The 12,581-nt window shown below is 41.7% G+C and overlaps 1 protein-coding gene across 6 annotated transcripts in view; it reads left to right on the plus strand.

Moving 5' to 3' along the window:
* CWC27 (CWC27 spliceosome associated cyclophilin) overlaps positions 1 to 12,581 on the plus strand; it is a 175,671-nt gene that overhangs the window by 73,763 nt on the left and 89,327 nt on the right. Inside the window, exon 11 of one of the 6 annotated variants that reach the window (XM_053296187.1) lies at positions 3,322 to 3,785. The exons of the other annotated variants lie outside the window; for them this stretch is intronic. Within the exon in view, the coding sequence (XP_053152162.1) occupies positions 3,322 to 3,337 (16 nt within the window). The 3' untranslated portion in view covers positions 3,338 to 3,785. Of the gene's footprint in view, positions 1 to 3,321; positions 3,786 to 12,581 lie in introns of those variants that run through there. 6 annotated transcript variants of the gene reach the window in all.

The raw sequence follows: 12,581 nt of genomic DNA on the forward strand, positions 1-12,581 counted from the left end.
ATTTAATGAAATCAAAATGACCCTCCAAAGGGTATATCTGAGACAAAGTTTTTTTGATGGCTTCTTATTTTTCAGGAGTCAGAGTTGCAGGGTTGCAAGGAAAGGAATCCCCTATGAAAGGTCATGTGGAGTCCTTTGAAGACCCTAAGGCAGAGATGCCCCAAAGCACATCCCCAAAATAGTTGATCCATTGTCAGTTTGGCATAAGTAGAGTAGCACCAAATTGGAACAAAAGTGAGATGGTTATTCTCACTGGAGAGATGGATAATAGAGTCACTTTGTATGTGGGAAATTTAACCACACAATTATCATAATTAGGAGAGGATGCCCCAAATGTGGTGTGCAAATTCAACACTGAGAGCTTCATGGACTTGCTTCCCCCCATACAAGCAGAGGCAAAGCCTCTATTGATCATTACTAGTTCTGTATGTCTAAATAGTTACAGATGGTGCCCTTCTACTAAACAGTTGAGCCAAATGCTAGCAAGGGAAATTAATAACATCAGGAAAGTAGGATATTCTGTACTGTAGCAAATTGATAGAGGAGACAAGACAGGGTTAAGACTTGCCCCAGATAAGTTGGCTCTTTATGGGGAAAACAGACTACTACTTTATCTGAGCCACATGAAGCCAACATTAAGCACCTACTGAAAGAGTGCATGGAAGCAGCTCACAATCAGTACAGTCAAGATTTCATTATGGGAAGAAAACATACTTCAGAGAAGAAAATGCCTGCAAAATAACTTTAGGATATTCTAGAAATTGAGAGTAGATGGAGTCAATCCAGACATGAAAGAAGATTGATTTACATAGTTGTGAGACATAAACATTTTAGTAAATCCGCTTCTTCAAAAAACTCAATTTCTATTAGCCCTTTCTGTTGTTCCACTCAAGACCAGTCAATACAGTGCAGTGAGCAGTGTTTTCCACGTTGATAGTGTCAGAGTTTTTGTTCAAGTCAGAATTTGATTATTGTCCTGTAATGGCTAATATTCTGTATGGAGATGCTTTAAACACACACACACACACACACAGATTGATTATTATTGCTTCTGCAAAGCCTTGTTCCTGCACTACTGTGGTTTGTATTGCCTGGTGTTCTGTTTTGTTTTGGGTTTTTTAAATTTAGGATAAGAGCTCTACCAGACCTACTATGAGTACTCTCAAGTGTTTTATTAAATTGCAAGGGTGTAGCCTTTGGCAGTACTTAATATTTGCAGTGGTCACTCATTACCTATACTGAAATATTTGTAACAGTGAATTAAAATAGAAGTTCTTCAGGTAATATTTATCCTGCACCAGGATTTTCCCTCCAGATTAAATGCCAAAAATAATAATTCCCTCTCTACTGTGTTTTATTCCAGATGTATTTATTTTAAACCAAATTCTATTATGGCTCTGGACTGTTGATGAATTCTGAAATTACATACACATAGCTTAGCGATGTGACTTGATGCCAGAACCTGCTCTCTAGAGGAGCAGCTCACCCTCGTGGCTCTGGCCTCCCGGGATCAGTCTTCTACTACTCCAGCCTTTGGAGTTTATGTGGTTACGTTTGCATATCTGAAACAGTCCCTTTCCTCATCCAGGGTCTACAGTCCTTACCAATTTGATTCTGGGATTTTGCAGGCAACCAATAGGATTTATCCTTTGGAAGCTTCTGGTTAGTAAACAATTTCTCTGCTTTCTTGTATACTTTTGTGCCCATTTTGAGAACTAGTCTGGCCTTGCTTTCAGTCCCAAACAGAGATATGTAGAATTCCTCTGGAGAATTCTGCTCCTTGTTTCACTCCAAGATAACCTGGGGTGGTTGTCGTTCTCCACCCCCACCCCCAATTCTGAGTTTTGCCAAAACTCCTGCTCTTGACCAGATGTGCCATGTGCTTCAGTTGCCTGTGCTAGTTATGGCACCCATACTGAACTACAACTCCCATCATCCCCAGCTACAATTTATTGTGACCAGGGATGCTGGGAGTTGTAGTTTAGCAACATCTGGAGGAACCCAGGTTGGGAAGCACTGCTCTAAGCATTCTATCAGCATGGTCTCCGGTCACTTGGGGCAACTCCTTGCCCACAGGCAGATTAATTTCCCCGGTAAGCAGAGAATATAGGTGGACCTTGATATTTGCGGGGATTCCGTTCTATGGCTGTACTACAGATATGGAAACCACAAAATATCGAATCATTGATCCCCTTGGGATCTCAGGGGCTAGGCTCCCAGTCAGCCATTTTTGGCCAAAAGTTGGCCGGGGGGAGCTTCTTACCTTGCTCTGCTGCTCCCCCCAAGTCGTGCTATGCTCCAAACTGGCCAAAAATTGGCCAAAAATGGCAGAAAAATTGGCCAAAAATCACAAGGTTTTTTGTGGGGGTTTTTGATGGGAGCCATTTTGTAGCTCCGATTCCTAAACTAGTGGCCAGAAATGACCTCTGCTCTCATTTTCGGCCACCCGAACCTACGGATACACGCGGTCGATGTGTCCACCACCCCTGCGTATGCCACGATCAGGTGTCATTTTCCCCGCCACGGATACAAGAAACCGTGGATAATGAATTCGTGAATAAGGAGGCCCACCTGTAATTGAGCTGGACTCCAGGGTAAGTTTTCATAGGACTGCAGCCTTACCTTCCCTTTCAATATGGCTTACATAGGAACATTGGAAGCTGCCATATACTGAGTCAGACCATTGGTCTATCTAGCTCAATATTGTCTTCACAGACTGGCAGCGGCTTCTCCAAGGTTGCAGGCAGGAATCTCTCTCTCAACCCTATCTTGGAGAAGCCAGGGAGGGAACTTGAAACCTTCTGCTCTTCCCAGAGCAGCTCCATCCCCTGAGGGGAATATCTTGCAGTGCTCACACATCAAGTCTCCCATTCATATGCAGCCAGGGCAGACCCTGCTTAGCTAAGGGGACAAGTCATGCTTGCTACCACAAGACCAGCTCTTCTTCCACTGGTTTGGGGATTGAAATTGCTTTGGTCACTCCGGTGGATGATTTATGCTGGAAAGTGGACTGGATGAATGCATCCCTGTTGGTTCTGCTCTTGGTTATCAGTGGCTTTCAATATCATGGACCATGAAGCACCTCATGGGGATGGGGTTAGGAGGGCACTGTTTTGCAATGGTGGTGCTCACTCCTGAAGGGCAAATTCCAGAAGGTGGTGCTGGGAGATTCCTGCTCAAAGCTTTGGTCATTAGCCAGTGGCTTTCTGCAGAGTTCCATCTTGTCTTTCGTGCTGTTTAACATTTGCATGAAGCCTCTGGGGGAGGCTTGGCACTGGGTTTCCCCAGTATGTGGATCTCATCCAGCTTTATCTTTGCCAGGATGGCTGTAAACTAAAAGCTGAATTAAATCCAGGCAAAAAAGAGAGCCTCTCCTTGTCAGAAGACCTGCTGATTCTGTGATGGTGCTCATCCAGTTTTTGATTGGGTTGCACTCCCCTTGAAGGAGCAGTGTTTACGTTTCGGAGTTCTCCTAGATCCGGCATTACACCTAGACACTCAGATGTCTGCCGTGGCCCAGGATACTTCCATCCAGATCTGACAGATGCACCAGCTTCTTCCATTTCTGTCTCACTCAGATCTGGCTATAGTGATCCATACCCTCATTTTACATCTGGATTGCATTACTGTGCCTTTTTAAAATATACCTGTTCCAGCTGACTCTCCCCACCATTGACTAGATAATTTTTTAAAATGTTTTATTGTATTTCATTCCATTATATGTAAGCTTTGAGACCTCTGTGGAATATAATTTTAAAGTAAATAAATAAAGTCATTTTCTCTTATCTGAGCAATCTGAATTTAAGTGGAGTCCCTGGTTTCCTGAAGTTTAGGCTGCTAATTTTTTGAACTGTTAAATTCATCCCTGAGGCATTTACTGCTTCATTATAGTGGCTTTATGAACTTTTCCTGCTGTATTTATTTATTTATAAAATGGCAGTAATTTTATCCTGCCACAAAAAGAACTACTTGCATACAAAAATTTCCAGTAACAAAATACAGTGTGAGGTTCTGACTGCTCTATTTTTATATTCTTAAAACATCACGGTAATTTCTCTTGCACAAACTTCAAAAAGTCCCATGTTTAGTTTTGAATGATTGTTGAAAATCTAGCCAAAACATTTTGGTCTAGAAATTGAACTGAAGTATATGTGATTTACAATACTTCTTGTTTTTGGTCAGTTGAGGAATACTGTAAGATTAATCCTTTTTTTTTTTTTTTGCATACCACTTTTGAAAATGTCAAAGATGAAGAAGAACCAAAGCTGCCTTTGCTCATAATGCCAAACTGTGGGTTGACTAACCTGAGGTTAATCTTTGAACCCGGGAATCATCTCAGAGGTGATCTTCCAACCCGGGCTAGGCAACCTCTGGTTTTTGGGCAGATGAGCCCCTCCCTTTCCCTGGTCCACCGAGGCCGCATCCCAACTATATCCCAGCCATAGCGCTTGTGTTGCCAGACTGCAGCCAGGCGTCAGCACATCAGCAGCATGGCAACCATTGGCCACAATCTTCAATGGTCTTCACAATTTTCACAAAGTGACCGTCTTGTCATCCAATCCCCTTTTTCTGCAGATTGCCCTTTGACATGCTGTGAATCTTCGGATGCCGCACCCCTCTTGCTGGGCAATGGCTGGTGGAGTGTGGAGACAGCATGGGGCAAGGCAAGTGCTTGGAGAGGCAGTCAGCAAGAAGTGCATGAGGCATAGAGCTGCCACATTTCTGGTGGCTCTATGGACTGGTCTGAGCCACCCTCTCTGGTTTTGCTTCAAAAAACCCAAGTTATGGTGGTGGCAGAATTTGGACAATGTGATGCTGCCCTCAAACCTCGGGTTGGAGCAGTGAAACTCATTACAAACCTCAGGTCTCTTTTCTGGCAAAACCGTGGCTTCATGCTTTTGGACCACAAAATGGAACCTCTGGTCACTCGCCTCTGGTTTGGCATTATGTGTGAAGGTGGCCTCTAAATGTCTATGAAACATCTTCACTTCTCTAAACTTCAGTAAGCATAATAAGCACAATCATGTGTATGCTTAGGATGTAGAACTTCAGCACGCTGAACTGAAATGTATTCTGGATTGTGCTCAGTGAGCATAACCAAGAAAACATTAGGAATCAATAAAGTTCAGTGGCCAACATTCTCTGCAGCATTATGAGGGCAAAACAAAAGCTCTGCCCTTGCAGGGAGCCAAGACCCTAGCTGTGCTGCAGGCTTGTATTGCAGCCCAGCACACAGGGAGGAGGATCAAGAAGTGATTTTCACTTTTCTTCCCTCTCTGCAAAAGCCCTGATTACTGTTGAGAAATCCTTCTCCCCACACACTGGGCTGCAAGGCAAGCCTGTAGTGTAGGAAGTGTCCTGATTCCCTGTGAGGGCAGAACATTTGCTTCAGTTTCATAATGCAATGGAGAATGTGTGTCATTGGGAAATTACTACTACTTAATACACAACTTTGCACTTAATTCTGTCAACTTAGATCCTAAGGATCATTTGCAGAATAGGGCTTTTCTGCCTTTCCCTTTCTGCAATGACACCTGTACCCCCTAAAAAGCTGCTCTTGAAAGTCAGGACTATTTGGAATGTTGTTTGGTGGGTGGTATGGACCTGCAGGAGGAATAAAGTAAATCAGAGACCCCTCCTTTGTGCAACTGGAAGTGCCTTCTACTCCTGTTAGGGCTTCATTGGATCCACTCCATTATTTCTATAGGTTTTCATAGCCTAGGGTTTTTTTTTAAATTTTCAGTCTGTGCTTATTCTGAAATTTTACAGAAGTGCAGAATTTAATGCTGGGTCCACAATTCAGCATCTCAAGTAGGTTAGCTTAAATGAAGAAGAGCAAAGTTCCTTATCAATGTGGCTATGAAGACAGGCATGAAAGTGTATCTGCAATGCCTAGTGACATTTTCAAAGCCAAGTACAAAGTGGATTGTTTAGGAAGACTATGTAAGATTTTGGCTTCCTTCAGACGATCCAGTCCATGTGCATCATCCTCACCCTCTTGCTTTTTTTCACCACTTGCACAACCAAATAAATAAAACACTTTAAGGTTTCTTAAACCATATTTTTCCATGACATCCAAATGATGGAACTCTGGTTTAACTGATCCCAACAATCTAGTGCAGTGATTCTCAAACTTGGGTCCTCAGGTGTTATTGGACTTCAACTCCCATAATCCCCAACCAAAGGCCACTGAGGCTGGGGATTATGGGAGTTGAAGTCCAATAACACCTGAGGACCCAAGTTTGAGAATCCCTGATCTAGTGTAATCATGTGTTGTCTTGACAACTTGTTCACCATCCAACGTGCCATGGTCCCTGAAATCTTAAGTGATAAAACCTATGAACTAACTAATTATGCATTGGAGGTGCAGCCATGGAATGCTTACATGGTTATATATCAATATCAATATTTGGAGGTTTATAAGAACAAATAACCACGGTTGAATGACAAGGAAATGCCACCTAATGCTGGTATTGCCCTGTCAACATTGATTATATAAACAGTTACCTTTTAACAGTGTTGACCAAATAGAGACTAGAAGTTTGTTAATTCTTAAATACTTTTTGATAGATTGCAGTTTTAGCTGGATATTAATAAGTATATTCCTAAGAATGTTTTGGCTTTTATTATCCACATCTTTAACTTTCTGTAGCCATTTATTTTGTCTCAACTTATGGGCGTCTTCCCATGCCATACGCAACCCTGTTTTAAATGAGAGAGGTGTGTGTGTGTCTGTCTGTCTGTCTGTCTATGTCTATGTCTAGCCCTATTCAGATGTTAAATGAAAGACACACCCCAGGCTTCCGATGACGGAACACAGATATGATGTTCACCTCTTTATTCGAAGGCCGGTGTTTCCATGAGCACCATGGAGATGGGGGTGAGTGATGGGGCTGGGGCGGGACTTCTGTCCCCTTTTAGATGCTGTACACAAGTATAGTTTCTTGTATTTTATGTCTGAATAGGGCCTATGTCCATATCTTCAGCTGCCTGTCATCCCTACTGCCGGTGTCCCTAAGTAAATGACAGGTGGAAGCCATTCCAGGCATTACAGGCTTGCCAGAAAAGATGAACAGAGAATCAGATAAACACCCCCACCTAAACTTTGTGGTTTTTGTCATCCTTCCACTCAGAGGAGAAGTAATAGAACATAATGCATAGTGTGCTCTGCCAGGTATAGCACGTTGGCTAGGGCAGGTAGCCACAATAGAAATCTTCCCTTTTGTGTAAAGAACCTAGAGGATTGCAGCTCCCAGATAAAATCGAACTTGGCATAGCTGTGCATAAGTAGTGGATGAATCCCATTTCTCCCCCTCCCTGCCAATGACCTCAACATGCGACATTCTTTATCCAGCTTTTACTGAAACCATTAGTAGCTGATTCCAATCTATACATCTGTTTTTGAGTGTGTGTTTTTGAGCCAGTGGTGCTAGAGAGCAAGTACCATCAAGGACAGCATACTGGCAAAAGGTTTTGTGATGTTACAGGGAAAATACCCCTTTTTAAATGATGGACTACACTGTCTGCATGCTGTAAAAAGCAATGTGGATTGTGCTTAATTTCCAGCCATAGGCCTGAACTGGAACTCTGCCATAAGCCCTGGAAGGAAGCCCTGCTTCTTAATTCTGAGTTTGTGAGGGCAGGCTCTGCTTACTTGAGGGGAAAGCGCTCTGTACATTCTCGGAAGTACTCTTTTTAAAAAACAGGTGCTTAATGGGTGTGGTTAAAGGAGAACCGGGAAGACTACAGGACCAGCTCTCACTACAGATTTGTTTCTTCTTGTAGCACTGGGCTGAAGATATGTAAGACATGGTTGGTCATGTTGTTTAAAAGGTACTTTAAAACATAGTCTGTATTGTTAAGATGTGCTGATGAGTTCAAGTGCAGCAGCATTCCGAGAACAAAAGAAAACCACAAAAAATTGTTAGTTTCATGATTTACAGCACCTCCGAGGATACAGTGCTCCTGACTGGTTTGCTGTGGCTGACCAAAGTTCTACAACTCAGTCATGATATGAAATGAAGCCCATTTTACACAATAGTTATTTAGTCTGCCCTGAAATGTCATTCACTTTTGTAGAAGTTCAGTGCAATTCTTCAAGTTCAATAAACCCAACACAATGATTTCTTTTAAAGAATTCTCCTCACAGGCTGCCGCATTCGACAAAGACTGGATTGTTTCATTGCAAGATTCTTCAAAAGTTCTGGGCATGTGGCCGAGACTTGGCCACTTACCTGTAGTATATGACCGAGCAATAACAAAAACAATGAAAATGGGCTTGTCAGTCTATATAAAAATATTTTTATAATATATTTAGCAAGTGAGAAGCAATGATTAAGCCATGCTAAATATACAAAATTAGATAAGGTAACTTTTTTAAACATTTCCGTTTTTGGCATTCATCTTTCTTGTAAAATGAGCCACTTATACCTTTTGATTAAATGCACAAAGATGATGTGGCTCAAAGTGCCTGGAGTAAGGAGTAATAATAGCCTCGTAATACAAAAGTATTGCAAGTATTTGCAGAAATGTTGTGGTTTTATGCAGCTCCTCCTCCCCCATTTCAATAGAATCTAAGATTTCATAAAGATTTACCAAAACACCAGAAGAAGGTGTTAAATACCTTTCCCCCCCCCTGCACCCATCATTTTAAGGAAAGTTTTTAGAATATTTGTTGAATACCCCTCTTTAAAAAGCATCCAGTAGTTCTTGAGAACTGAAGTGTGAAGTTTTGTTTATTACCTCAAAATATCTGCTAGCTCAGCATGGGTAGATTTACATTGGTATACAACACACAGTAAAAAATAATAGTAGGCTTTTAATGCAGGATTTATATCCCTGATAAATTAGGCTTATCAATTGCTGCTTGCCTGCCTGTAGCAGTTAAGAATTACCTTCAGGTGACCAGTTATATTTTCCAGTTAGGCCACAGATAATTAACATAAGCATGAGTGGCATGCTGACTAGAAAAGATTGCTGCATTCTTTTATATATTTATGTCATATAAATATACCCATTAAACCTTTAAAGCCCTACACGACTTGGTACCTGTCAGACAGCATTTGCCCATATGAATCTGTCAGGGCCCTCCGATCATCATCTCAGGCTCTGCTCATGACCCTGCCACTAACAGAGATCTGGTTGGTGGGGACTAGAGACAGGGCCTTTTTGGTTGTGGCCCCTCGGCTTTGGAACACCTTCTCTGAAGAGCTTTGCCATGCTCCCTCCCTCAGTGTTTTCTTTTTTTTAAATCTTAAAACATACCTTTTTAAGGACGCTTTTTAATATCATTATTATTTTGTTATATCTGGTAGATTTTTTAGCTTCTTTAGCTTTTTATCATTTTCAGTTTTAATTTGAACCTAATAATTGTTTTTAATCTGACTTTAAAAGAATAAAAATTTATTTTTATTACTTGTATGTGTGTCTACCTTATTGTTGTAAGCCGCTCCGAGCAGTATTGCACTGGAGCGGCGGGGTATAAATATTTTAAATAAATAATAATAAATAATTATATATATATATATATATGAATGATGCTAAATGTGTGGTGTTGGATATACATTTCCCTGGATTCAGTGGAACCTACATCCTTGTAAGTCCAGTTTCAATGAATAGCCCTAGGCCATTGGAAATGAGACAGTCTGGCGCTCAGACAGCTTTTGCCCAGAGGTTCACAATTCCACTTGCGAACATACTCTCATGGTGAGAACTCTCTTCTCTTAATGAGCATGATAAGCAATTTTCTTCCCAACTTTGCAGCTGGGGGTGGAGAGGCAGGGTATCCTCTTCACAGCTGCCCTGTGCTTCTGAAGCACTCCCAGGTTTGGAAGGGCAGTGTGGCACAAGCCACGGCTTTCCTTTTGAGCTTGAAGCTGGAGAGGAGGCAGGAGATCATCCCAGCAGTTGCACTGTGCTGTGCTTTGGAAGTGCTCAGTGGGTTTCGGAACCACACACAAGTACAGGGGTGAACCAAGCTCACCTCTCCAGCTTCAAGCTCAAGAGCTGGGCATGTGCTTGTTGCACTTTGTTCCCCAGGTGCTCCAGAACTCTTAGAAGCACAGCACAAAAGCAAGCCTTTTGAACTTGGAGCTGGAGGGGTCTGGGGCTTGCCACACCTGCACTGCACTTCCCAGGTGCTCAGAGAAATGCAACGCAACTGCAGAAATGACCGCTTCTTCAGAGGATTGTTATTTTGCTGGCATACCTTGAAATCAAGTACAAGACTCTGCTCCTCGGGGGAAGGAGAGGGTCCCGAAGACCACTTACTTTTCATTTGTTGGCTACCAGGGCTAACCAAAATGTCCAGACTCTTGCGTGTGCTCAAAATGGAAGAATGATGAACTGCAGTTTTGAGGCTGAGGTACAGAAGCTATACTCTCAGTCTTACATTTATGTTATACAGGTGGCCCTCAGTATTCACGAGAGTTCCGTTCTTACCTATAGACATAAATTTAGAAACTGCAAATAACAAAAACTTGAGTCAATGGGAATTGTGGGGTTAGGTTCCTAACGAAACAAATGACCAAAAAAAGTGAGGAAAGAAATAAGAGAAGTAAAGGAAAGCACTGTATTCTCCAGATCTCCAGCTATGCCCCACAAAATGCTTAAAATGGTTGAATATTCACCCCCGCCCACACACAAGTATTTTAAGAGCCACAAAATGGCTCTCTCTGCTGAAAAATGGCAGCCAGAGATGACACTGGAAGTCATTTCTGGCCACTCACAACCATGGATCGGCAAATTACGGCTATTTTTCTACCTGTGGTTAATGAAACTGGATCGCAACGACCCAAACGCAGATATGGAGTCTGGATAACGAGGGCCACGTATTAAACACAGCCCTCCATGCTTGAATCCACGAATCCTGCTCCTTTTCACACAGGCCTGGACCCTTTCCCCTTTCCCAACAAAGCTGTTACCTTCCCTTTTCCCTCCCTACACTTTATCCCTACTGCTTTCAGAATGGATGAGAAAGATGCAACCAAAGGTTGAATCAGCAGTGATACATGAATGTTTTCCATGGAATGTACTGGGGGAGGCCTCTACAGTGTTCTGGCTCTCAATTAGCCTGTGTTTATTTGATGTGCTGGGATGACATGATTAAAAACAAGGCACACCTTGAATGTTGCTTTTTCCAGGCAATAACAGAATGTGCACCAGATAAAGGTGACAGTGTTGTTCTTTCTGGAAATGGTCTAATTTGGGGGAGGATCTGTTCATGTATTCCACAGTCAATGTTTCTATGATGCAATCTGTTTGTTTGTTTGTTTTTACTGGACAGCTATCAGTGTTACAAAATCCAGTGGTGATGGTTTTTGGATCCCAGCTGAAAGGAAAAAAAGAACCCCCAAAGTGCAATAAAATTCTCAGTGTCACACCACAGTAGATAATATCTAAACACAAAAATCTAAAATGTCACTCGCTCTAAATAACTGCAGCTTTGAATATGTGTGGTAAATCTTGCTTTGTTTATGCCCTATTAATGTGTCCAATATGAACAATGCATTTTGGAGGTTGAAAGAAATTTCTGTTTATTTAAAAACAACACTGTAGACTATAAGCAAAATAAGCATATGATATACATTGAGAATGTTCAAACCAGCTTAGTTTTGGAGACTTTGACAAATAAAAAGATCTCTACCTGGCACAAAAAAGACACTGAATTTGATACCAGGTAGGCCTCTCTGGGAGGGAATTCCACATGTGTCCAATGGAGGAGATGCTCTCTCTGATCACCATCTACCTTGCTTCAGAGAGTGGTGGGACTCTGAGAAGGGCCTATGTAGATTAATGTAATATTTGACCAGGTTTGTTTTGAAGGAGGCAATCATGTATTTCTGGTATGGCGGTGAAGTTGCATACACAGTATAAAATTCACTCCTGTGATTGCTTGCCCTACCAACATTTTTCTAGTAAAATCTTCAATATGTACATCATATATAAGAAACTCTCATAGTCAATTTTTTAAAAAGAAGCAGCATCTCTCATAGTAAGACTTTTGACTGGGATAAGACAGCAGGAAGACTGGTGTCTTACCCCTTTTTGTGCCACAGAATGCCAGGAATCCGGAGTGACACCATAATGTGGGTTGACATTAAATAAAGATGTTCATGATGGTAATGAGGGTCTGGTGTGTCTTCCAGGGCCACAAGAAGACCAAGACCATACCCATCTACTCTTTCCATGTCTATTGTTTCAGCAGATTCTGTATGTTTATCATTAAGTCAGCAGACTAGAGAACATGAAGGGTGTGCAGTTCAGTGTAGAATCATTTCCATGTGTTTTAAATTCCTGTCAGATGTTGGGAAACAGCAGGCAAAAGCTAACAGCAAGTGCTGTATCCATGTTCCAAGGAGAAGTTATTTGTTGTATAGGCTTATATTCTGCTGTTAATTAACTTAATGTTGTTTTTGTTATTTTTCAGCATGCTCGTTTATTTGGACCATAGTTTGGGGAACCACATTACTAACTGATATTGGACTTATTTCTTATTAAATTGTAGTTTTCCATGCTCATCGCACATTGTTTTTGAAACTCAGAGTTTTAAAAAGCAGTTTGCAATGTCATATTGGGGGTGT

The sequence above is a fragment of the Hemicordylus capensis genome, chromosome 2 (assembly GCF_027244095.1).
Source record: "Hemicordylus capensis ecotype Gifberg chromosome 2, rHemCap1.1.pri, whole genome shotgun sequence".
NCBI lineage: Eukaryota > Metazoa > Chordata > Lepidosauria > Squamata > Cordylidae > Hemicordylus > Hemicordylus capensis.